The following is a 24,978-nucleotide window of genomic DNA, read 5'->3' as shown; positions in this document are numbered from 1 at the left end:
AAGTGTTGGGGATCTCAGAATCCTGGGAGACTTTCTGCTCTGCAGTAATGGCTGCGGTGTGGAGGCAGCTGGAGAGTGGGACCAGAGAGCAGCTGGTCGCATTTCTTCTGCAGCAAGCCTCTGAGTTTTACCTTGTCTCCATCTTAAATCCTCTCTACCTCCCTGTTTTCCCTTTCAGTGCTAGCTCAACAGAGAGAACCGACATATCACTTGTACTTCTTTATTGAGTTCTATTAGCTGAAGGAAATGTGTCAAAGGTATTCTCAGTCTTTTGCACCGTGAATTTGTCATTCAGATATTCGATATGGTATTCTATTTTACTCTAAACCATTTCAGCTTGCATACTGCATATATTCATCACCGGGGAAGACAAATTCCTCCAAACGATATTTGGTTTCAAAGTCAGGTCTGTGTAAAAATAGCCACCAGCCAGTAGTGGCAAGGGTATGCTACCTCAAGAGAGTGTACTGCCTGCATGGCTGAAGTATGGGAATATATCATTAAAATAACTCTTTGACATTGAAGCCTGACGGCGTCCATTTTCTGATGTAACCTTTCGTCTTGTTTTAGTCGACCCGACATTTGTTACGGAAGTGCGGCTCAAGACGAGAATGCAGGGCTGAGTTTTCAAACAGAGTACAAAGGTCATATCTGGCTGTAATTATTTTCATCAGATGGAGAAGGAAAATGCAGTCTCACTCTCTAAGAAAATATTTAGTATATGATCAAGCCTGAATTTACCCTATTTTCCAGCTACTTGTGGTAGCACTTTTCAAATCTCACTCACGGTTATGAAATCTGCAGGACTGTTCTGAATTAAATAAATTATGTACAGAAAATAAATTCTTGAGTCAGTAACAGAGTTTCCCCTTTTTAAGAACAGGAAACCTTTCGATAAAACCTATCTCTTTTCCATTAAACATGGAGAAAAACGTGCATTTCTGTATTTAGTATATGGACAACTGTGATCATTCATACCCAGCCAAGATGATTTTCACTGGAGAGCGTGTGGCTGCCAGTAGGGTTGAGTAGGCTGTTATGTATTTACGGCTGGAAAGAGCCATCTTTTCTGGGGATTGATTTGGTCTGGTCTGGGGCCCGTGTACCAGAGGTGGCAGAGTAAATACCTGAAGACTAATGTCTCTGTTCTGGTAATCAATACTCGCCTCATGACCACACTCCTGGCTACAGTCTTGTTAAAAACAAATTTGTTAATTCTGACAATTTAATTGCTGTGACCATGCATGCCTTGAGTTGTATAAGCAGGTATAGTTGAACCTCTCAGTAGGGAAACGGGGTCTTGAAAAAGTGTAACCTGGCTGGGATTTATGCACATTTCTGCTCCTTGTGTGATGAGTGATTAGGTTGAAGTGCCTGGGTGGATATTTTGTTAATGTGGCATACCTGCTCATTGCAGAGATTGTTCATTGTTGGCATTTCTTGTTACAATGCTTGAATGTATACTTAAATGATAGCTTAAAGTTTAATAAGTGAGATGTTTGTCACGGTTTTGAATATATAATTCAAAACACTGTTTTGCACTTCTGATTTTTACTGGTGTTATTGTTATTAGAAATAACAATATTGTTATTAGAAATAATTCTTTATTTCACACCCCACACACTTAGATTAAGTCCAACTGTTGAAACCTTAAGTCCAACTGTTGAAACCTTGTGTCGCTAAAGCAGAACAGCCATTTCATGGGCATGCAAGGTTCACATACCCCCCTCCCAACACACACACACACACACACACACACACACACTGCACCCCCATGGTTGTCAGAATAACAGAATTAAAATGTTTGAATATTTACCTGTGAGGAATAAAACAAGTGAAAAGTTACGACATAGACCACCACTTATGTGCACATTTGTTTCATCTGTACACGGTGATATATGGCATAAATCTAGTTAGAATAGCTTTTCCTGCTACGTCTAATAAATCTCGGTCAAACAATTGGTTCACTAGTTGTGCTGTAGTTAATTGAGAAGCTATTAATAAATTATGTTTGGGGTAACAGAAGTAGCAGGGTTTTGGATGGCCCCACCACAGGGTGCAGTTGCATCAGATCCTGTGTATTTGGTAAGGGTTCATATGTTAGCAGTGGCTGAATTGTGAGGTGAGAGTTGCTGAGCATGTTTACAATGGAATGCACAGAAGTTCAAATACATCTCTGTTTTTTAAGCTCATCTGACAAGTCCCCTGTCCACTTGCTTGGTGTGAATACAATGGCATGTGGTACGTATTAGGGGAGCTGGTAGTAATTTCAGTGCTGCTAACTAAAGAATTCTCCAGGGAGGCTTAATTACAGGAAGACCATTCTAAATATCAGTGAGCTGCATATTTCCATGACAAGAGATTTTTCAGCCCCGCTTCTAACAATTTCAAAGTACACAGCCACATGATGCGGCTGTGCATTTTTAGGAAATGCAACTGATCTCCCCTCAGGTGATGATAAAAAAATAAAAAAAATCCACCAACTATGTGTTCAGTGACTTGATGCATAAAAACTGTGTTGCTTTTACCAGAATGCTGGATTAGAAAACACACACACACACATATACACAGAGGCTGCAAAAGGACTTGGTGTATTGCCAACTATGTTTACAAAGAGGGAATACTTGCCAGTCCTCACTTTGCACTGTGTACTTGTGCGTGTCCTTACCATGCACCATTGGGGAATGCAGGGCTCTGTAAATGTTTGCAGATTACCATTTTTTTTAAATAATCCATTTGGAACCTCAAGTCATGTTCAGTTGGAATCAAAATGGGCAGTGTGCGACCCTCACTTTGTTAAAATGTGATTGGCTAATCTTTGGGTGAAATGCCATTTGTTTTGATGTGCGTTTAAGGGCATAATGCAAAGTGAGGGTTGGCTGTGTATTTAGGGTTAGGATTATGCCATTATGTCTTTTGTGTCTGTCGGTTTGTCCTCCTGCATGCAGCTTTCCAAGTTTGATTCAGAAATGCATTGCTCTTAACTTCAAAATCAAATGGCTGCAATCAAGATGGTCAAGCATCGCTGTTGATCAACTTTGCAAGTGGTTATAGAGAGGGTAAACCCACTTAAAATCAGTTTTCCTTTTGAAGCAGAAAAAACAACCTTAATGATCTAACTTCATATTATGCATCATACTAAATAGTTTCAAATTAATGCAAGTTTTATGAGAATAGCTAAATGAATATTTTTCTAAAAATATATTGGATTTTTTGTGTTGATTGTGATGATTACCTATTGGAAGTCATAGTTTACCTTTATATTTACCACTACACCTCTGGGTAAAAAGCTATAGTTGTTAAAAAAAAAAAAAAAAGAAAAGTTGTATAGCTCATTTTAAAGATAGGTTCCATGCCATTTGTGTTTTATTATTTAACACACAGTGACAGGAAATGTAGAGACAGTGAAACCCCACAAAGATCATGGACCGGCCCGAAAGCTTATCTGTAGACTAATCCAAATTGTAACAATGTCACAACTGCTTCTTCTGTGTTTATAACTGTGTTATCAATACATGTCAAGGGTTAGCCGGGATATTGCAAAACCTGTTGGTGTTAACGTCTCTTTCGTCGTGATTTTACTGTTTGCATTGGTTATCGGTTATGATTAATCTGCTGAAATGTGTTGTTTGTGAACTGAAATCTCAGTCGGGTATTTAGTTTCAGTTCAGTGCAAAAAAAAAAGGAAAAGAAAAATGCTCGAACCATGTGATCATTGAAACTTGGAATGCCGTCAAACTTTGCAATGAAATAGACTCTAATATTTTTTGTACAATATGGCTCCGAAATCAATATAGGTCTATAATATATGATCTTGTGTCTATAATATGTTTTGGGTAAAATAAAAAAAGACCCTTTCCCCCCTCCAGCTTCTGAGGAGGATATTCTCAAAGGCAAGCAGTCCATCAGAAGTCAAGCTCTGGGAAATCAAAACTCGGAGAGTGAGACGTTGTTGGACGGAGACGATGACACTCTGTCGTCCGTAGACGAAAAGGAGTTGGAGAACTTAACAGGTAAAGATGCTCATCCTCTTCACGTCTCTCTCTCACACCTCCTCCTCCTCCTTCCTCTTTTCCCTTCATCCCACCCAAACAAAAAATCACTGTATTCCCTATAAGCACTCATATTGCTTCTGTTGTACTGAACACTGACTTTATAGTGACCTTATACTTGGATTTTTTTTTATCTCCTGTGGTATCACTATAATCTTTCCCATATGACCTTTTGCTGTGATTTCTGTATAAAATGTATAAGTTTCGTTCTTTGACCTAATGGCAGGACGTGCGGGCTTTTGATGTGTAGGGAAAACGGGTTTCCAGCCTCCTAATGAGGGGGGATCACCTTCTTACTGCCCACCATTACCTCTGACAAGTCTTTTTCATTATGGCCCCAATGATCGCTTTAGCTTTGCATCTTCTCCTATGCACTTGATAGGAGAGGGCGGGTGAAAACACACATCTTCAGCACTGCTAGGTCTGCTTCACAGGCTGTAGTCTAGGCCTGAAGCAAAGCACAGAACACCATTATTTTTTATCCAGCAGCAGCCTGCATGGGAGATTATCCTGAATAGGGGCATTAGCCGATTCAAGAAAAGCAGCATGATATAAACCCATTGGCTGAAAAACTTCCCTGCAAAAGCCAATCCGCCCGATCCAACATGGCAGGCCCGCTCTTTAATTTGATCCAACTTCTGGTCGGTTTATCCTGATTTGGTCAAACCTTTATTGCTGCTGATATCTCTGTTATTTAAATGACCCTAATTAAATATCATAGTCCGCTAATCGGATTGCACTATAATCCGCATTTTTATGTTCAGTGACAGCGCGCTTGCTAGACTAAGCTGCATAAACGGGGCTCAGAGCGCTATTAAAATAACGCAATTGGATGACAATAGGATTAAACGTTGAATCCTGTCTAATAAAGTGACGTGTGTTGAGAGATAGAGTAGAAATTGTCGAGCGTGGTTCTCCTCGACAGGAACCTCACTTTCTCCTCTCTCAAGCAGCTGTCTGATTCAAGTGTAATTGAATGAGTTTGAGTGAATGAAAAAATGTTATTTCACCCCACGGATAACATGTTAATACTCGCGAGGACGGCGGGCCGAGAAATGAATATATCTGTTTATTCCATCCGTTTGCATGAGTGAGGGTGCTTAGGGAAATCAAGCCGGGCTGCGAGCCTCCTTTTCTCCAGCGCACATCTGCAGATACAAAGCCCCTGCATATGTTGCAGAGCCGGGCAGAGCTTACACCCACAGCTCCCCAGAGCAGGGCTCTCATTGTCATACTGGCATAAATTAAGATTGATGAGAGATTAAACAGAGCTTCACCCACCAGCCCGCAATCAATGGATTCTGATGGACAGTCGATTCTATTTTCTGACAGATCTGCCTCAAAGGTTTCCAGTTTTGACGTTTTATTTTAGTGGGAGTGTTAAGAGTAATGTATTTTATTTTAGGACAAAAGACCAAAAGGACCATAGGCATATCGACAGCCTATATTTTTTCATTTTCTTAGCGTATCTAGCCTACACTAATCGACAAGTAGCCTAGGCGTGTGGATTACCAAAAAGAGGAAGACTATAGGCAATGTCTGACCTAGCCATAATATCTTTGTCATTTTAATAATATTGCCCCTTTAACGTAGACATTATACATCCATTAATTTGTGCATAAAAATAAACACGTGTTAGCGTTATAGTTAATTTATGTCTTTATTTTCCATTCCTCTCACCCACTCAGCAACTTCGCCCTCATTAATTAACCGTGTCCAGGATTATAGGCCCGTAGCGTTTTGTTTCTTTTTTTTTCTTTATTTTTTTTCTGTGCCCTTTGCAGCCAAAGAGCCATCAAAGTCAGCGCTTTCCCTTGTTGAGTTTTATATGTTTACCTTTACACTGCTGGTGCTGTTTTTGAAAAAGCTGCGTCTTTCTCGCATGGAGAGATGAGACGGGAGCGCAGTGCTTGTTCTCTGACCGGCCCTGTTCTCGGCGTGTGTCCTGCAGGCCCAGTAAACTTGAGCACCGGCGCGCAGCTGGTCGCTCCGGCCGCGGTGGTGAGAGGCACCCTGTCCATCACCGCCTCCGAGCTCTACTTCGAGGTGGATGAAGAAGAGCCCGGCTTCAAGGCCATCGATCCAAAGGTAAGACACAGGGACTTGAGCTCCATTGATCACGCCTCAAATTGTCACTTGTAAGCCACCCTCGGCTTCCCTAACCCTGGTAAATGCCATTAAGCCGGCTTTATCTCTACATGGAACATGGACAGATATTTTAAATACCTTTTATTATTATTATTTTAAATAAGCAGCTGCTATTATCTTCCCTAGTTTGTCTCAACATGTGATAATCCTATAGCGAAGAGGAGCTTCAAGTCTTGTCAGCCTGTCTGTGGTTATGTTGTCATAACTGTATTTTAACTGGGAGGGAAAGAATCTATTCCATTTTCTTCTGTAAAATATATTTTCTCCAATATTTTGATTTAACCTTTATAAAGCTATTGTCAGTCCACAGATTATGCATGTTTTACTTTTTTATATATATATATATATATATTTTTTTACCTATGTTAGGTATATTTTGTAAATTATTTTAAACCATATTCATAACTAGACAGTGCTGATTATTGTTTAATATGAATAACAAATTCAACCCATTTTGAATAAATGAACGACCAAACACATTTAGGAGAAAACTTAAACCAAACGGCAATGCATGAGGCCTTGCTGAGCACTGATCAACCCTATTACTGTCAACATGTCTGCAGCATGCAGCTTGTTATTTCACTGAGCCGATGGCATTTATGAGGACAACACTGAGAGCAATACTGTATTGAAGAAAAAAAACAGTGGCGTTTGGAATAAAATTAAGAAACTTCACGTTAACTAGTTCTACAGTAGCAGACTGTTGACCTACAGGTGGTTGTGTGTTTGTTCACCTTGGTCTTCTCTTGTAATGTAACACTCCATGAAGTTAGCTTATTTGGATTAAAATAGATATATACAATTGTGTAATTATAGGGAAATAATCCTAATATAAAATTCTATTTGAACGGAATTAAATATTAGATTTAATTCAAATAAACTTAACAATAGAGGAGTCATTATACTACCTATACTGCACTAAAACAACAATTAATGAGGTTGAGGTTTCAGTTTTTGCTGTAGGCCCTCTTCTTTTGCTGCTTGTGAAAGAGAAGGCAATGCCAGCATCGTGTGGCTGACTTGGGTTTTCTCTCTCAGGCCCATATGAATAACAGGCATGGCTTGATTTACATTCATGCGAAAATCTTGTTGAGCCTCTGAAGTACTGTAAAAATAACCTATGGGCTAAAAGTAGGCTCTGCGAGTTCCATGATGAGCAAATCTTTAACTTTTGTTAAAGCATTTTTCTACTTTCCTTTTCTAATGTTGACCACTCAGATAATGTTTTCTCTCACTGAAGTGAATAATTTAATGATTCTCTTCATCAAACAATTACAAAATGAAATGCAAGATTTGCCTGTCTCTCAGCTGTCAAAACATGTCAAAACACAAGGCCAAGTTGTAATTTAATTTGCAACGTTTTATTAACATTTCATTTTAAGTCACATAATGAAAAATTTGAACTTGGCACGCTACATTTTATTCTTTCACTTAACGATTTTGTGCATATATTTAAATAAACGTTTCTTCACTTTGTGAAAACATTTAAAACAAGACAACTAAAAGTTATTACATTTAGCTGAAAATGTACCTTCACTTTCTCTCTGGCAATGGCCCAATTGCTCCATATTGTAAAAAGGTTTTCTCGAAGTTTGCTCGCTTCATTATTTTGTTACTGATTTTTTCACATTGCTTGGAGAATCAGTTGGAGAATCACCTTTTCCTCCTCTTTGAAGTGTTATCCCAAATGTCTCTCGGCACTACTTCGACAGTCAAATTATAATTTGTCCAAACTTTTAGCATTGGTGAGGATTTCCCTCGCTAGTCTCCACGTCTGCTTGGCTGCAGCCTCCAGGGCTGAGTGAGGCTTTCCCTGAAACAAGTCCAAGTTTGGCAAGAAGTAATGGGGACATCTGCGACACTGCAGACAGGAGATGAGCTGCAGCAGGATGCCATTGAGTCGGTCTCCGAGGCAAGACTCGTCCCAGTCGGTCTCTCTCGGGTGTTTCTCGCACTCGTACAGCAGCAGGGTCTTCATGTGGTAGTTGTTGAGCGGCTGTCCCGGCAGCTCCAGGTGACGGTCCCGCAGAGTCTTCAGGATGGACAGACATTTCTTCCTGCAGCCGGCCATCAGCAGCCTGTTCTCGGCCTCGCTGAACTGCAACACCCAGGCGTCGCTCTCAGCTGAGCTCTGCTTCCCCGTTAACGAGTAGCACTCTTTGGAGAGGAGGTTGAAACCCTCGGCTTTGACTTCGGCTACCCGGTTAGGACCGGGCCAGGGGATGTGGGGCATGGGCCACTGAGCTGCGCTCCTAGGCCAAATCCCAGTGCACTTGAACGCGGGGGTGATCTGCACCACATACCTCTCCCTGATCCGTAGTTTGACCTCGCTGGTGTCCGCTACCATTTTAACCACGTCGCGGTAGCTGCATTTATCCACGGCCTGCGCTACCAGAGTCTGAAACCTGGAGCGGATCTTTCTGGCTGATAGGTAGCCCGAGGCGGTGATGAACTCGACCCACAGCGACATGCTCCTTTTACGGCCGTCACTCAGCTTCAGCACCGCGCAGCCGGGCAAGGAGCCGTCGTCCACAAAGTTGAACACCCCCATTTGGTTGAGGTAAAGCACCACCTCAAACTCATTGGGGGCGATGACCTCCATCCCCTCATAGCGCGCCTCTATCTCACTGAGGGAGCTGATAAAACGGGGCTCCTGCACTTCCACCTCTTTCAGGACATCCGACACCACTTTACAAACCTCCCTGATGGTCTTCGCAATGGCCGCTTTGCGAGTTTGGCATCTCTCGTTGTAATATTTGTTTAGCTGGTAAACCAGTTTTGCCTGCGTCGCAATCATGTTTGGGCAGAGGTCCGGGCTGTACACCGGAGAGTCGCAATAGGTTGACGGATCCAATGCTTACCGGTAAAGCCAGAGGCAAATGCTTCCCCGTGCAGTAAAAATGAATAATCAAAGTTTTTTTTTTGCTTTACAGCGGATGGACGTCAGTGTAAGGAGGAGGAAACGGATAGGGATGCAACGTAATAGGCTACTAAATATCAGTCCAACTCATATGCACTTCCACTACGGCTAAGTAGATTCAGATTCAGGTTACCGGTTACCATCCGTGTCCTGGGCTGCAGACGCTAAAGGCTAAAACACCGTCTGTGACCACTCATCTCTTCTTGCGCACGAAAACTGTTATTCTCTCCTCTGTCCCCCGCTCACTTTCGTCCACACTCAGCTGTGTGAGCTGGACTTGTGTAGTTTATGAATGGTTCCCTTAGCAAGAGTGAAAGGGGTCGGGCTTCTCCTCCTGCAATCATCTGCAGAGCTGTCAGTGCGGGCAGCCAATCAGAGCAGCCAGAGACAGACAGTCCTGCAGCAGAGGCATCCAGTCCGCCTCTCAGCATCTGGGCGCACGGAGCTGCCCGCTGCTCCCAGGTCGACACAGGGAAAGATAAACCTACATTTATACAGACTGCAGCCAGTGTGCACTACCCAGGTTAGAAGTAAAGCATATTTTTCCCCCCCCCACGACAATTGTTTTTCTTTGCCTGCAATTTCGCCCTGTGCGTAACGAGGATTGGGGAATTGAGAGTGGGCACAGTGTGACTCGGGTCTGTGACAGCTTTTAACTTTAGACCTGCTTGTGTTCTGCAGATAAGTCTCGCTCTTTCTCCCTGTTTTAACAGAATGTGTTTCTTCGTGTTTTCCTCCCGTTTGAAGGGCATAGAAATTGCAGTATTTCCCCCCATTGACACCAAGTTTTATTTATTCTCATTGCATTGCCTTCATGTTTCATAGCATTCTCCTACCCCACTTTTATCCTGAAACAACTGTAGTCTGTATTGGGCTAACTCTTGAAATCCTGTATGTTATTGGCGTTTAGGTTAACTGTGTTTTTGTGCCTTTTTGCTTTGTAAGCACCAAAAATGAAATATCTTGACACTGAAGGCAATGGTAGGCTAGAGCATAAATAGCATATCTCACGAGACCAATTGATTCAGCAAGCACAATATTTGTGAATGAAATTAAAACTGCGTAGACAACTGAAACACCTGTTTATATTGTTATGTTTTAAATAATCCTCTTCCCATTTAGGATCAGTTTCCAATTCTTTTTTAATTCTGGGCTGATAAGTCGCCCAGCGATAGGATTTATATATGTTATATCCATATTAAATTTTATCTCTTTCAAACTATCGGGGAATATTTTATGCTGTTGGGTATTTTGCAATTATAATTCGTTTATATACATTTTAAGTGAATGCGTATAGTGCACCTGCAGCTTAGGCTCAGAAAAACTCGAATTAGATTGGCCAAGACTAACAATTGAAATCGTGAGACGGTTTGAGGTTACTGTCATCCACTTGATTAACATTTTTAACTGACTAATTAATTTGATTTGATTAAACGTTTCCTATATTATTTACACAGTGGTTTTTTTTAGATGAATAAAATGGTCTCCGCGGTTTCCCTCAAACTCAGACGTTAATGCGCCCATCGGTTTATCGCCGTGAACCTTGTCCATCCTGAATAATTTAAGTCGGGGTCTCGGAGGTTGTAATTGAAGTCCCCTTGTCACCTCGGACTTCATGTTGCAGGACTTAAGAAGCCATCACTTGCTCCCGGAGACAAGGGGCTGGAGTGTGAGACATATTCACACACATTTAGCCTAAAGCATGATGGAAAAATAAAAGCACGCAATGAAGTTTTTTGCGACGTATTGGTGTATCTGTGCGCCCCTCGCACCCGGTGTCTCCCGGTGCTGTTTTCCTTCGAGTTAATGAGGTCGCGGTCATTTGGCGTTAAATACAGAGAGTTATTTGGACATTCTGTGCGTTTTTCATATGTCCGCTCTTTCGAGGCTTTACGGTTTCAGTTTTAAAAGTGTTTTAATTTCAAAACGTAGCTTTTTTGAACAGTTGACAAAACCTCTTTGCACGTGCCAGCTGTAGCCCGGTCGGGTCCCCTCCGTTTTACAGGAATTGAATTATGGACACAAGTTTTCAATATAGTCTAAACGTTCCCCTGTAATCTCTGAAGATATGTTCCAGTAATAATCAGAGAACATTACTGAATCCAAATAGCAAAGTTGTAATACATTGAGAACATGTTTTGTGTGAAATGTTGATGACAGACGACAAGGCCTACTGTATGAGCAGCCTGCACAGACATATTATGCATAATGGAAAATGTCGGTACAGTACTGTAGTATTTGTTTGCAGTCCATGTTAGGCTGCATAGCCTACCTTGCTAAATCTAATTTCAAAGGAGACAAAACAATACAACAACAATAGATGGCAGTTTATTCTTAAGTTTTATGGAAAGAAAATGTTAGCCTAACTTTTATATTTAGTATGTATATGTAAAACTTCTGAATAAGTAGAAGTTTTAATTCTTGCTACAAAAATAGTATAGCATGATGCAGAATATTGATTCAGCAATACCTACCAGCTACTTATTTACTGAAATGAATTAGCCAACTGTGCAAAGGATTCTAAAATAAGCCGCAAAAAAAAATTCAGAAAAGGCGAAGATTAATGAGCCCCCCCTTGCAACTGGCACATCCTCTGGACTTCATCATGTAGCCTTTTTCCTCAAGTGGTGATGAGGCTTTGGGGAGTGGAAGGTGCCTTGTGATTACGTTTGCAGAATTTAACCATTTAGTTCATTCTGGAAGGAGCTGTGAACCTGCTGGATGTCTGAGCTCAAGTCAATGAGAACAAATAACCTCCTGCATTCATAAAGTAAAATGCATGAGTTTACACACCTATTTGTTGCTTTACTTGGGATCACAAACGGCTTATTTGTTTGATCTAGGTCACAGGCAGTGAATTGCAGCACATATATTATATGTTATACATTTTAATTAAATAGTGTGTGAATATTTTGCATCATTTGCATTAACATTGAATTAGCAGGGCTTTCCACCCCACCTAGAAGAGCCACTGGTCTCAGTGGAGAGTTTTAGTGTCACATTCAGAGCAGGAACAAAAATTCAAGGGGAGACATTACTGAGAAGCATTTGGTAGTGTGTCATGACATTTGTATTTTATGTAGAAGTTAACATAATAAAAAGATTGACTGTGAGCTTTTAAATGAATACGCAACTCCCATTTGGGTATGTTTCCCAGAACTGCTAGGACAGAGAAAGGCTGTGGCAACACAATCTACAGTCGACCTAGCAGCTACCTTGATTTATTGTGAAGTTTTAAGAAATGCTAAACTGTTGAGATTTGGCATTCCTTCCCTGTGCATCATACCCGAGTGAAGGAATAGTCATCCTAATGTAGCCTTGGAATTTCAGCGATCGAAAAACACAGAAAGAGAGAGAAATAAATGAGAAAAAAATGTCTGGGCGTTTGACTGTTTATTATCAAGCACAAAGGTCCGGAGAGATTAATGGACACTACTTGGAGTGCAAGTGTCCAAATATTATGAAGGACACGCTAACTGCAGCTTAATGAAATATATGGCGACAGTAAGAATGGCTTTTAAAGACATTATGAATCCATTCTGACCCATGCATCCAACCATATATTCTTGAGAAACCATGTTCTGTTCCATATTTTTACAACGTAAAAGGTAATGGATGGATTGGAATGGATTTCATTAACTCTTTCTCTTTTGGCAGTTGATTTTGGAAGGTATTTGTTAGTCATAGTTCTGAATGTTCAGAGTTCACCTTACGGGTGTGTGTGCCTACGTGTGTGTGTGTGTGTACACTGTCTTTTCTGTGTGTACGCACAGATCTCAATAACCTCTCTAAATAAATATATTGTTATTTATTTATTTTAGTATTATTAGAGTAAAAAACATGCACATGATCCCAATCTTAAGGTGCCAGACAGAAGCAAAGCTGGAAGCAACTTTGGGAGCCGTGGATTCTACTTTTGTTCCATTTTTTTTATCCCAGATAGTCAGGATATGTATGGATTAAAATGTAAATAAAGGGACCTGATTTATGAGGTTATGTGGGTACAGAGGATACCATTAGTCCTCCAACAGAGGAAAACCAGCAGCTTCAGAGGCTACCAGGAACTTTTTTTTTTCTACTTCTGCACGTTCTTTATCTCCTGAAAACATCCAGAATTATCTGTGGTTCCTAAAGAGCTTTCCCCTGGTTTATATTGACTGGAGAAAAGACCAGGGGCCTGGCAGAGAGCTCTCTGATCTGAGCCTGTGTGACGACTCCACATTGATCCCCTCACCGGCACATAGCAGTGTCCATGCCTCTGCAAATCTCTGCCAGCTGATGAGTACCTTGCTGCTTCTCATTCCTTTTCTCTCCCTCTGTCTTTTCTCTGTATCTTTCCTACCCTCCCAGCCTTACTCTGCCTGTCTGTCTCTCTTAACCCTCTCACTCACTATCTCTTCTTTTCCCTCACCCCAGCTAGAGAGCTACCAGATTACCCTGAGTAGCCCCAGGTGGCTGGCTACTGTGTATACAACACTGCACTGTTTTTATAGCACAGTTTACAATGAATGTAACTCCTTCCAAGACACCATTTGCCAAAGGACACATATTCAGCCCCTTGTATGAGGATTTTTTAATGAATGGCATGCCAAATGTTTGGAGTGAAATTGAATTCAAGTCAAAACTGAACATAATTTCTAGGCACTCTGGTTTATCTGCTTGTTGAATCTTTCAAGTATATACCTACACAAACAAACAAATACAGTTAGTGCATAATAAAGTATTACTCTTCCGAAGTGATTTACAGCAAAATGATCTACAATCAAATTAACAGAGACCTCGGCCCATGTGATGTCTACATATTATGTCTGCATTCATTCAGATGTTACCATGTTATGGCCTGGTATGAATAGTGGAGATATTTGAAGAAGAACGTCTGACAAACTGAATAGCCTTACATCAGTGAACATATTAGAATAAATTGGGTTTGTTTAACAATCGCTGGTTGTAAATACACAACACAAAATTGAGTTCAGAGGCCCTTTGACGTTAGGCGGTGAGAGAGAAAAAAATGTGCAACAGTTTTACTCCTATGTCTGCTTGAGTTAGTGCGCTTTGTACTTCCAAGTGAATGATAAGGGAGGGGGATGTCAGCGCTAGGCATTTTTAGCTAGAGTGTTCCTTTTTTCTCGTTTTTCTTTTTCTCTGGAAACATGATAGGTGCAGGGAAAGTGACTCACTGGCTCAATTACAAAACATACACACACGTGAAGAGAGAGTGTGCATTTTCGATGCTCTTGTTCACACATTTTGTCGCTGTCTTCCAAGCCCTGATGGACCCAGCTGCTCCCTCGATAGAAGGCCCAAAGAAAATCATCCCAGGCTACTAATTGCTTGACAGGCCTCTGCATCTGCTCTGCAGATAGCAAAACTGATGATGAAGTCATGGAGCAGATGTGTGAGTGTGTTTGCCTGTGTGTGTGCCTGCGTGTGTGTGTGTTTAGTAGCACCCTCTCTGTGTTTAGACACAAGCCATCAATATTGCATGTGGAGTTATTGTTGCATAGCCACTCCTGGCGACTCCTAATATTACATGAATGAGGAAGTGAAATGGCTCTCCTTCCAGCTGATTGGTTAAAGGAATGTCAGCACAAACCTGATTGGAGGATCTCCGCAACCCTCCCTCAGAGCCCCACTGCAATCAGGGTGTAATACAGACTGTATTTATGGAGCATTTGTTAACTGTTTGACAAATGTTATTGGAAAAGTGAATAAAAATGTCACCGAAAATGGGCCAGACATGCATGCAAAAACAAATATAACTGAATTAAGTCGTAGAAAAAATAGACATGCAGATAAATACTCAGTTAATATTACATCCTGATGTTTGTTCAACAAGCCATTTTCATTGGAATAGCAAGGCATAGTTAAATGATTGTGAATGAACATGCCATACCATTACCTGCAGTTAACATTATGATACAAAATTGCAATATTTTGTATTGATACACTGTAATTTTCACAATACTGGCACTTAACTTGAAATGACATATTATTTTTGCCACACAGTACCAGCCCAGTCTGTTTGGTAATGTATGCAAACTTACTCTGGTAACACAAAAACATGACTATTTTAGTTCACAGACTAAACAGATCTGCTTCAGTGCTGCTGTGCCTGATTCCTACAAACATCCACTCCATGTTCCCAAAAAGCTTCAGTCAAGGGCCACTAAATTTTTTTGTTAAAGGTCAGTGTCCCACCTTGGACTATGCACTGATGAAACCCCTATTGAGAAGACCATTGGTAACTCTAATTGGTGGGGTGGTGACAGCTACCCAGGGTTTGCTGGAGTGGCTGAATAGGTGGGCACTCAGTCAAAGAAAACCACCCTGGTGTTATGTCGCGACCAGTTCCATATCGTTAAGCTGTCCCCAAAGTGTCAAACTACTGGGACTGCACCCCTCCCCTCCCGTTTGCTCCGCCAACCTCTCATGGTCGCCAGGGACGACCTTCGGCTGCAGCTGCCAATCAGAAAGAGCCATGGCAGCAAGGGGCCTCTGAGAGAGGAGCCTATTGATTTTCCAGTTAGAGCCTAAGTAGTGTGTGCTATAGGACTAACGGACAGCCCAAGCAGGTATGTCATTATCAATGAGCCCAGGGAAACAGATCCCTTCACTCGCACTCATTCATATTGGCCTCCTCCCCTCCCTCGTTCCCTCCCTCCATCTTTCCTTCATGCCATTCCTCCATCCATTCCCTCCACTCTCTCTGTCTGCTCTGACAGAGTGCATCCTGGGATGGTCAATAAATCGCTCAGGCACACCGCGACAAGGACTGGTAGAGTGATGGGTTTGGATGACCTTCTTTCTCTCTCTTTCCTCTCTTTCTTTCACTCTTTGTCTCAGTGTCTGCTCCTCCCTGCTTTCCAAGTAATTATAGCACCTGGAAGGCATTAAACGTTTCCTTACCAGAGACAGACTCATTATCATCACAGCCGTCATGTGCGCCTCTCCGCTTTCCCCACCTTCTTCTTCCCCCAGCTCTCTCTTCGTCCTCAACATTCAGGGTCTCCTCTCAGTTTAATCTCACCCGCCGTTCCCTTGTGGCACACTTTGGCTCATCCGCTCATCAGGAAACCCAATTATTATCATACAGCTCCCTCGTTTTGCCTCGCTGCTTGTGTCAAGTCACTGTCCGCGCTTTGAGAGCTGCTCAACATAAAGACACGTGCAAACAATTAGGAATGATTTGAGCCATTTAGGAGAGATAAGGCCAAATAAATGTTTTAAGCTTCCTGAAGTGTATTTCTGCTCCCCAGCAGAGCCGTAAAGAGCTACCTTGTCGACTATCCTTTCTCTCTCTCTCTCTCTCTCTCTCTCTCTCTCTCTCTCTCTCTCTCTCTCTCTCTCTCTCTCTCTCTCTCTGTTCCTCTGGCTCACACACATGTTCCACCTCCATTTTCTCTCCCTTATCAGTCTCAACCCACATCAATGGTTGCGATACTTTCTTTCAAAGCTCACTCCAGTTGTTTGAGTGAGGTTATATCAACAATGATGAACTCATTCTTTAGGGATGAGGTCAGCGATCCCTTGGCCTCATGTGGAGAGTTCAAGAGAGCTGGAGGAAGACTTGTTAATGACAGGCTTTAAAGTTATGTAGAATCTGAGATACTGGCTCCTGATGTTTATGGCCCATATCTGAGCGCTTCATCTATTTATCAGACATCTTTCTGCCATTGCTGAATTTTGGCCCGTCAGACAATGAGATCAAGGCCTTTATATGACCAGTGTTCAAGAAGTGGCTTTCTCTGTTATCGTCATATAATTTATTTGATCAAATCACTGTCCCAATGAAGATGTTTGGTATTCGTGTCCTGGAGTTGATTCCTGAATTTGAACCCTAATAAGGCAGTTTCAGGTAGGAGATAATATGTGAGTAATTTTTGATTTGCTGATGAGGAGATGTAAATAGTAGAGATGTTTGTGCAAAGCAAGCTGATGAACCTCTGACTTGCAGCGAGTGGTAACCAGGCAGGACAGGTCAGGGGAAGATGATTGCCACTTGGTGATCACATAAGGAACCATTAGACACAGTGTCATCCCCCCGGCTAATGATGACTAATGTCTCCCTTCCCATCGCTCTTTTCTCATTCTGTCTGTTTGGCCCAAGATACACACATAAACACACACACACACACACACACACACACACACTAAATGGTTGTGCACATGGGTACATACACAAACAACTACCCCTCCTCTTTTCACAAATAAACATGCTTGACCACTCTCATCCCCCCACTGGTGACCTGACTTTGGACCTTAACACAACCACAACCCACTGTGGACCAGACCTGGCTCACACTTAACCAAGCACCTCCAGACAAAGAGCCACCACCCCCTCTCTGCACCTGAGCCTAGCCCCTCCATCATGCTCCATCTTTGGACTTGACTGGGCCACAGTCAGGGGGCAGGTGCCTCCCCTCCCTTCCTTTGATTGATCCCCTCTCTCCATCATTTATTCCCTTTGGCTGCGCCTGACACATGTGTCAAAGACAACACACCAGCCTGATGGATAGGCCTGTTTATGGATGCCAGTCTGCCTGGTAGGCTACTGATATTACAATCAGCACCTGTGTACCTGCTGTTCACACAAGCCTTTGTTATTCAGCTGAGGTCAGGGAGACACCGGGCTCCGATTGAAAGATCGATGTCCAGGGCCCCGCAGATTGGAAATTGGAATTGTAAATTTGGTCATGTTTTGTTGGACAGCGCTGTGCTCCATTTCCGATGATAAAACTAGGTCCATATGAGGTAGAAAGTGAATAAATGTCTCTGTTTTTGAGCTTCCCATGATATATATTTCTAATCTCAGAATGCCTCACAAATCCAAAGGCAAAATGACTAGGACATAACATTCATTATAGTCGTTAATTACCTAAAACAAATCAAGACGGATTTTGAGGAGCTGTATTCATTTTTATGAGGTAAGATGATAGCATTGTTGTGTACTCGCTATAAGGATATCTTATGTGGCTGAAAGCAGAATGTTACATTGCTGACTTCTCGTGCCTCCACTGCCATTATAGTTAATGACCCATCCAGTCTGGTTGAAATGGCACATCCATAGGGACGTACTGCAGATTACTTACTCATCCAAGGCTCCTTTATAGGGGACAAGAGCACCACAGAGCTTTACTCCTACCCTGTAGTGGAAAGATAGTAAAAACAAATGCAATATGAATACAATAACAATAAACAGAGTAGCTGTCATACTGTAGACTGAAATCAGAAGATTAATTATGCTGTATATGGTTGCAGTGACCTCCCTATCCACTGTCTGTTCATCTTTTTTTTCCGTACCATCTCAACAAAAACATAATGCATATCCCCCTTTTGTAGCACATATAGTCATTTACATATTCTGTTTAATGGCTTGAGTAAAATTTGTTTCACACCAGTAATCACAGTCATATTTAATCAGTATTGTAAAATGGAATGCTGGGTCCAAGTTAAATTACGTTACATATTCAAATTCCAGTAACTGTATTCCATGGTTGATTGGTTCTGTTAAAAGAGGAAACTCAACTCTACAAGCAGAGATAGACATCTAAGCACTTCCAAGTGACTCTTGCCTCACTCATTTTAATTACGCCATAACTTATCTGCCTCCAGACTATGGAGGGTATCTACCCTGTTATAGTGATAACTCTTAAAATGCTTGTCACTGATAACCTATAGCTCCAATTGAGTCACCTTCAGATTCTCAAATATTCCCCACAGGCTCCCTTTCATTGAAGAGCTATTCTCTCCATCCTCTTTCCCCCTATCCCTCCTTCGGACAACCAACCGCAAATTCCCCAAGAGGGGTCTACTTTTCACCCCACACCCACTTAAGCTGGCGACAATAGCCGGATTAGAGAAGAATTTACTTCACAGAAGCTCGGCAGCAACCCTAAAAATGGCCCATCCATCACAAAATGGCAAAACGCGAGATTGAGGGAAAGCGGGGAGAATGCGATAGGAGCCGGTCAGCGATCTTAACCTGTCTGATGTTTGCCATGGCGGCTTATAGGGAAATGAGGGGGACAATGCCATTGAGTCTTTAACAACTCCAGAGCTTCAGTGCTGGCTCAGGGCTGTCTCCCTGATTTTCTCAATATTGCTGAAAAGCATACACCTTTTTCTTCTCCTTTCCTGATGTGCAAGTGTTTACTGTTGAGCTTGATAAATCAAGGAATGTATTTGAGTTCTTTCACTCCCGTCTGAACAGGTGCCCAGCAATGCCACAGCAGTCTCACATCAAGCTGCTGGTACAAGAGTGACATTGTATGCATTTTTTATGCACTAAAAAAATACCTAATGCAAGGTTAATCTTTTTTTATTGAAGATATGTGTTTGTATTGCAGTCCAGTCTACTCAAGAGTAGTGTAAAGTTAATCCAAACCAATTCTGTTCCAGGTGCACTATGTGAAACTATACAGTGACTTGCACTGTATAAAATCAAATTAGTATCAAAGTGTCATTTTATCAGGTATGTAGATAGAATATTGTAGCATGGTAATGCAAAGGTAGCAGGTAGAGAGAGCAAAGAGAGAATCTCCTCAATTTGTGCATGTCTGCAGCATTTCACGCTCCTCTTCCCTTCACTTATGCAGCCTTATCCCTTCTTTATTCCTCATCACCCCTGAGCCACCAACTCTGCCCTTTGCGGCCCCCAAGGTTAAAACGCCTAAGTCTAAACTGTGAGGTGGGGAAAAAGAAACTGCTGGCCTTGAATAGAGTTTGAAAGAGGAGGGGCTGTTTTATGCCCTCTGGCATCCCTGATCGCTATCTCTGAGTAATTACCCAAAGAAATAACACTTTACTTCCTTGTTGGAAAGTCTCATAGAAATGTCACATTGACCTATTTACTGAGTCAATGACTTATGATATTTTCAGTTATAAAGCCCTTGTTCATGTGTATTCCTACTGCTGCCACCATTAGCGTTTACCCCTGCCACTTTGGTATCTTATTATCTGCCACGTCCCTCCTGAGGCTTTTGTCCTCACAGCCTTTGCACAAAGGCTAAATGTTTAATGAGTTAATGCGCTAAAGGCTTCACTTCTCTACCAATTAACCCTGAGACCACTGCAGCATTTCCCTAAATCCACAGAAGACTTTTTTTTTTTTTTGTTCCCACTTCAAAAAGGCTAAGCACCCAAGAAAGGGAGAAGAGAAAAGGCTAACCTGTTAGCAAACAGTGAAGAGGGCCAGAAAGGGTTTAATCCTTATTAGGCTAAATTCAGACTAAGTGCCCCAAAAGATCCTTTCAAAGGGGACTTTCTTTAGAGAGTGCAAACTCTAACTTGATAACGTTTGGCCTGAATGCTTTGAGCCTTTAGGCTTCATAACTTTACACTCAGTGCAAGCTGGGCCTGTTTATTTTGCTTTAATTCTCTCACACTCCAGCGGCTTCTTAGCTGTGTTTATTTTTTTTGACCTTGTAGTTTGTTTTACTTCCCTCGAGGCAAATAGACCTCTATGTGTGACCAGTGATTACGTCTTGAATTAGTTACATGACGGTAGAACAATTGTGCCTATCAATCATTGGATGACAGAAATTTATTGTTGACAATATACGTAGTCTATATTCTATAAGAGTTGTCTATGATCTTTCTTATGCACAAACTCTTATATAGTTTGACTCCTTATAAATTCAGCTACCAATTATATTATTTGTTGTAGTGGCATCTTAATTTAGTTTCCTAATTCTGTAGGGTGTGGTGACCTGGCTGCAGATTGGTAATCACAGAGAACATGGCTAGACAGTGGTAGTGACATGGCTAGTTGGATAAAGCATACTTTTATGGAGTCACACAGGCTAGAGGCTGCTGGAGTGTGAAAGTAGGGTCATGTGATTGCACTGTCTGAAGATCTTATGATTCCAAGTTCTTATGTTGAGGGAACATTTTTTTCCTCTTGAATGAAGCACCCACTTTACCCCCAGCCCACCCACCCAACACCTACCCACCACCTTCCACCCTTTATTCTCTGTAGTTTGTCTCTCTAATGGAGTACATCGCTCTCTCAAGGCATTGTTACACTTAAAAACATGTCAACATATCTTTCTTTCTCTCTTTACAACACCTACAGTAATCTCACTTTCCCCTTCTTCTCCCTCTATCTTTTTTTTTTCCTGGATATCACTCAATCTCAAAAATAAAATCTGTCTTAATTGGCTCCAGAGGGCTCCGGGAGGCTTTATGTCAATGATGACAACGGTCCTGATTGGTCCAGAGGCACAGGCAACCAACAGACCCTCGTTAGTGTGTCCGGGCTCGTTGCCTGCTCGTTAATCCGATGAACTCATTTACTGATGGGGGGTGACAAGGCCTGGTTTACCAGCGTGGAACAGAGGATGGGGGTTGAGGGGGGAGAGAGCAAGGAAGGAAGGATATGGGTAAGGAACAGGGAGGGCAGAGCTGAGGGGAACGGGATTGTAACAGTTATAAGCTGAAGTCTATGTGTAGATGCGCCAGATGAGAGTATCAGAAAGCCCTTAAATGTCAGCTTGTGTTAGCCTATGCTTTCATTTTCCTTTGCTGCTACAGTAAAAGCTGAGAGTGTTGCGGGGTTGGTGTCGTAGACCAGTGAAACTCTGGTTATCATAGATGGTTTGATTCTATGGTCAGTGAAGTGAGGAAGAGTAGCAGAAAATATGGCTGCGATGTAGCTTGGTATATGCGGTGGTTTACTGTGTATTTGTCCTATAACTGGTGTTCTAATAAGCATTTGGGAGGGCTGGTTTTATTACAAAAGTCTTGGGTGTCTGCAACATCAGTCTCATGTATGCCTATAAAAGTCATTTGATAAGGCGTTTACAGCCAGAGGGCTGTGTGTGTGTGTGTCTGTGTGTGGAGTAGTTGGGGGGGGGGGCTTTTGGGAAATGCAAAGCAAAAAGCAATTCTACACGCTGATAAGTCCACAGGTTTTTTTTTCAGCTATGAATTCTATCAAGTTCTCCCAATACCGCATGTCCCTCGTCTCTGTTTTGATGTTGATGGATCACCTCTCTTCCTCCCGCTCATTAATTTCATCACCTTATCTCCCACACCACTTCATTTGACCAAAAGGTAATAATAAATCCCTCATCCATTATCCTTTAACCGAGGCGCTCATGCGGAAATGCTTAATAACAGGCAACAAATTGAACTTCAATCACCTCATTTTCCTTCAATGATGCACAGCACATTTAACCAAATGGCAAAATATGCATATAGCACTTACTCTTACACCTCAATCCAATTGTGTACCGCTTTAAACATTTCTTATACAAAAACCACTACTGGTGTTGTAATGTGACTTTCATGTTTTTTTGTGCAACAGGGATTTTATTAGTAATGGGCAGTGTTTCCTCTCCTCTTCAACTCGAGGGCCTTATCAGCCCAAAAACACACACACGCCTAGCCGGCCCGACAGCAAAGGCAGTTGAGAGCCTCATCTATCTTGAACCACACTACTGATAGTTGGTCTGTTGCCCCCCTTCATTTAGTGCAGTTTCAATTAAATTTCATTCATGTCACCATATCCAACAACGTTCCTCCACTTGACACTACCCATGTTTCTAAAGAGGCTTTGGTTGGTGAAGGAGACTGGGTTGGGGTGTGCGGAATGGCAAGGGTGATGGAAAGGGTCCATTGGCAAGGACTGTCTGCAGATTCAGTGGTGGAGGCTTTTTTGTGTGTGTGTGTGTGTATGTGTGTGTGTGTGTGTGTGTGTGTCTGTCTACACACCGTAGCCACAGTCACCCGGTCCCTCTTCATGTGTCCCTCTTCATTCTGCAGTCTTTTGGGCATCTGACAGAGACAAACGACAGTGCTTCAGAAATGAACAGCAGCCCGGCACACAAACAGGTTGAAGGAGGAGGGAGGGAGAGGGAGAGAGAGAGAGAGAGAGAGAAACCATTGCAATCAAGACTAGTTCCTTTGTTTTCTGTTTGGCTGCGTCCTCTCGCATGACACTTTGAAATTGATCTTGGGACGTACCAGACCTGAATCAATGGATATCGTTCCACTTGAAATGAGCATCAATAAAACCATGCTTTATACTCAACCACTCAAGTTGGCATATAAGCTCCTGATTCCTTTGAAGCTACCCTTGTGGAACCTTCCATCCTCTCAGCCGCTATATCATTTCATTTTGGTTTTTGCCATTTTTAAACCGAACAACCTTGTTCCCTTGTTCAGATTGTAAAATGTAAATGGTCCATAACACCTGCTCCATCTTGGTTTTGGCAGTTTTTAACTTATCACCTAGCTTCTTTGCTTTCTCTTAATATTCTTTTTTTTTAATACTACTTCCATCTCATTCCCATCTCTTCATATACGAGTGAGCCTGACTGATCCAGCTCCATCATTACTATCTATCACAGAGGAAGCCGGCGTGGCCATAACTCCAGCTCGGACAATAACCTCTACACCACTGTAATTTGTCCAGACGTGGCCAGAGCAGCCAGAGCATTACAACATGGATAGTTTATCACGCTCCTTGTCACCCCCTCAGCTTTTTCATCTGCAAGGGAAAGGGCGCCGGCAATAGCGACAATGATCTCGGGAACGCAGGGAGCTATTTACAGGAGGGCGTTCCGAGAGATGCATCGGTCCAGGGAAAATATGATATCTGGCTGCCGCCGCTACTGTCATATTTATCAATGGAATCGGAGAATGCTGCTTCATCAATTTGGCCCTGGGCAACTTCTTGACATCCGCTGTGAGGTCTCCGAGTATACTCCTGGGGATGAAATGAGTCAACCACTACCTTTTGGAGGTGAAAGGTTACTCTCACAGCATCCACTCATCATACACCTGAAAATGGGAATTTCATTTTTGATCAGATACTAGGAAGTAGCTGCACTTGAAATGAAATAAATGAAATTGTATTAAATGTTCAGGGTCAGGGGATGGCAGGGAGTAGGGTTTAGGCAGGTTGTTGACATGTTAACCTGATAGCCACCCTGTCTTCAGTGGGAGTAGAGAAATCAGACTGATCGCCTGTCCCAGCCTGTTTGTCATCAGAATTCACTCATCACAACTGGAAAACAGGCTCGGATAGACAGAAGGCAAGCACAGCTTTTCCATTTCCCTTTTTTAATGCCATGATAAAATTGAAATTGTACAGTTAAAAATACAGCCTTCCAATTATCAATCCACTAGATGGGGAAAATGTAAAATTATTTAATTGTAAAAATTAATGCTGAATTCAAGCCCTGATCTGAGTATATCAAATATAGCTAAAAGTTCATAAATTTAAAGTTTGACTTCAAGATGAAAATCAGCTTTTTACAAATTTAAGGTCTGACCATAACTCAAAATGCAGGTCTACTTTATCTTTTACTCACAATATGTATGTGATCAAACATTTTAGAGATTTAAAACAGATTCTGAATTCAGATTCTGTTTATCTCTGTTTTAGAGCCCATTCAGTCAATTTGAGAATTAAGAAATGCGTGCATTGTTATGATGTCTGACTTACTGTGGCAAGCCTATTTTTTAGAAACACTTACATTAAGAAATGGGCCTTATCCCTGCCTTCCCTTTTTAGTTGTGTTGGGCCTGTGGATTGTTGTCTTGATGTGTGCATGATGCAATTTTTACGTATCTATTTTTACCACTAAGATAGAGTTGCTTGCATCAACCTTTTTCTTTTTGCCTACTTTAGTATAGAATGTGAGTGAATGATCAGAAAAGAAAACTGATAAATTATGACTAAATCAACATTTTTGCTTACGCTGTTGCACCTCATGCAAAGACATCAGTTTGCCTTTTGTAATACATTTGCCTGGATAGAAAGTCTTTTATGTATTTTGCTCTTGCGATAGCAGTACCATTTTTGTGACAGGGTTGCTATGGCTACAGGCTGATGGTAGGCTGGTGCTG

General features: G+C 41.9%; 2 protein-coding genes across 4 annotated transcripts in view; one reads left to right on the top strand and one right to left on the bottom strand.

Moving 5' to 3' along the window:
- The window catches only part of lrba (LPS-responsive vesicle trafficking, beach and anchor containing), a 194,802-nt gene that overhangs the window by 115,342 nt on the left and 54,482 nt on the right, over positions 1–24,978 (top strand). For all 3 annotated transcript variants that reach the window (XM_071519725.1, XM_071519724.1, XM_071519723.1), the window contains 2 exons: positions 3,870–4,013; positions 6,004–6,140. In XM_071519725.1, the coding sequence (XP_071375826.1) occupies positions 3,870–4,013; positions 6,004–6,140 (281 nt within the window). The remainder of the gene's footprint in view (positions 1–3,869; positions 4,014–6,003; positions 6,141–24,978) is intronic.
- mab21l2 (mab-21-like 2) lies at positions 7,556–9,393 on the bottom strand. The gene has a single exon (XM_071519714.1). It carries the CDS (start codon positions 8,995–8,997, stop codon positions 7,918–7,920), a length of 1,080 nt encoding a protein of 359 aa, XP_071375815.1. The 5' UTR covers positions 8,998–9,393; the 3' UTR covers positions 7,556–7,917.

Source organism: Centroberyx affinis, unplaced genomic scaffold (assembly GCF_046629955.1).
Source record: "Centroberyx affinis isolate AG114_WGS23_722 - 3 ecotype Tasmania unplaced genomic scaffold, CSIRO-AGI_Caff_v1 ptg000723l_1, whole genome shotgun sequence".
Taxonomy (NCBI): domain Eukaryota; kingdom Metazoa; phylum Chordata; class Actinopteri; order Beryciformes; family Berycidae; genus Centroberyx; species Centroberyx affinis.
Note: the sequence above shows the minus strand (reverse complement) of the source record. Positions and strands in the feature narration are given on the sequence as shown.

Coding starts and splice junctions, on each gene's coding strand:
- mab21l2 (XM_071519714.1), bottom strand. CDS start 8,997: ATGATTGCGACGCAGGCAAAACTGGTTTACCAGCTAAACAAATATTAC.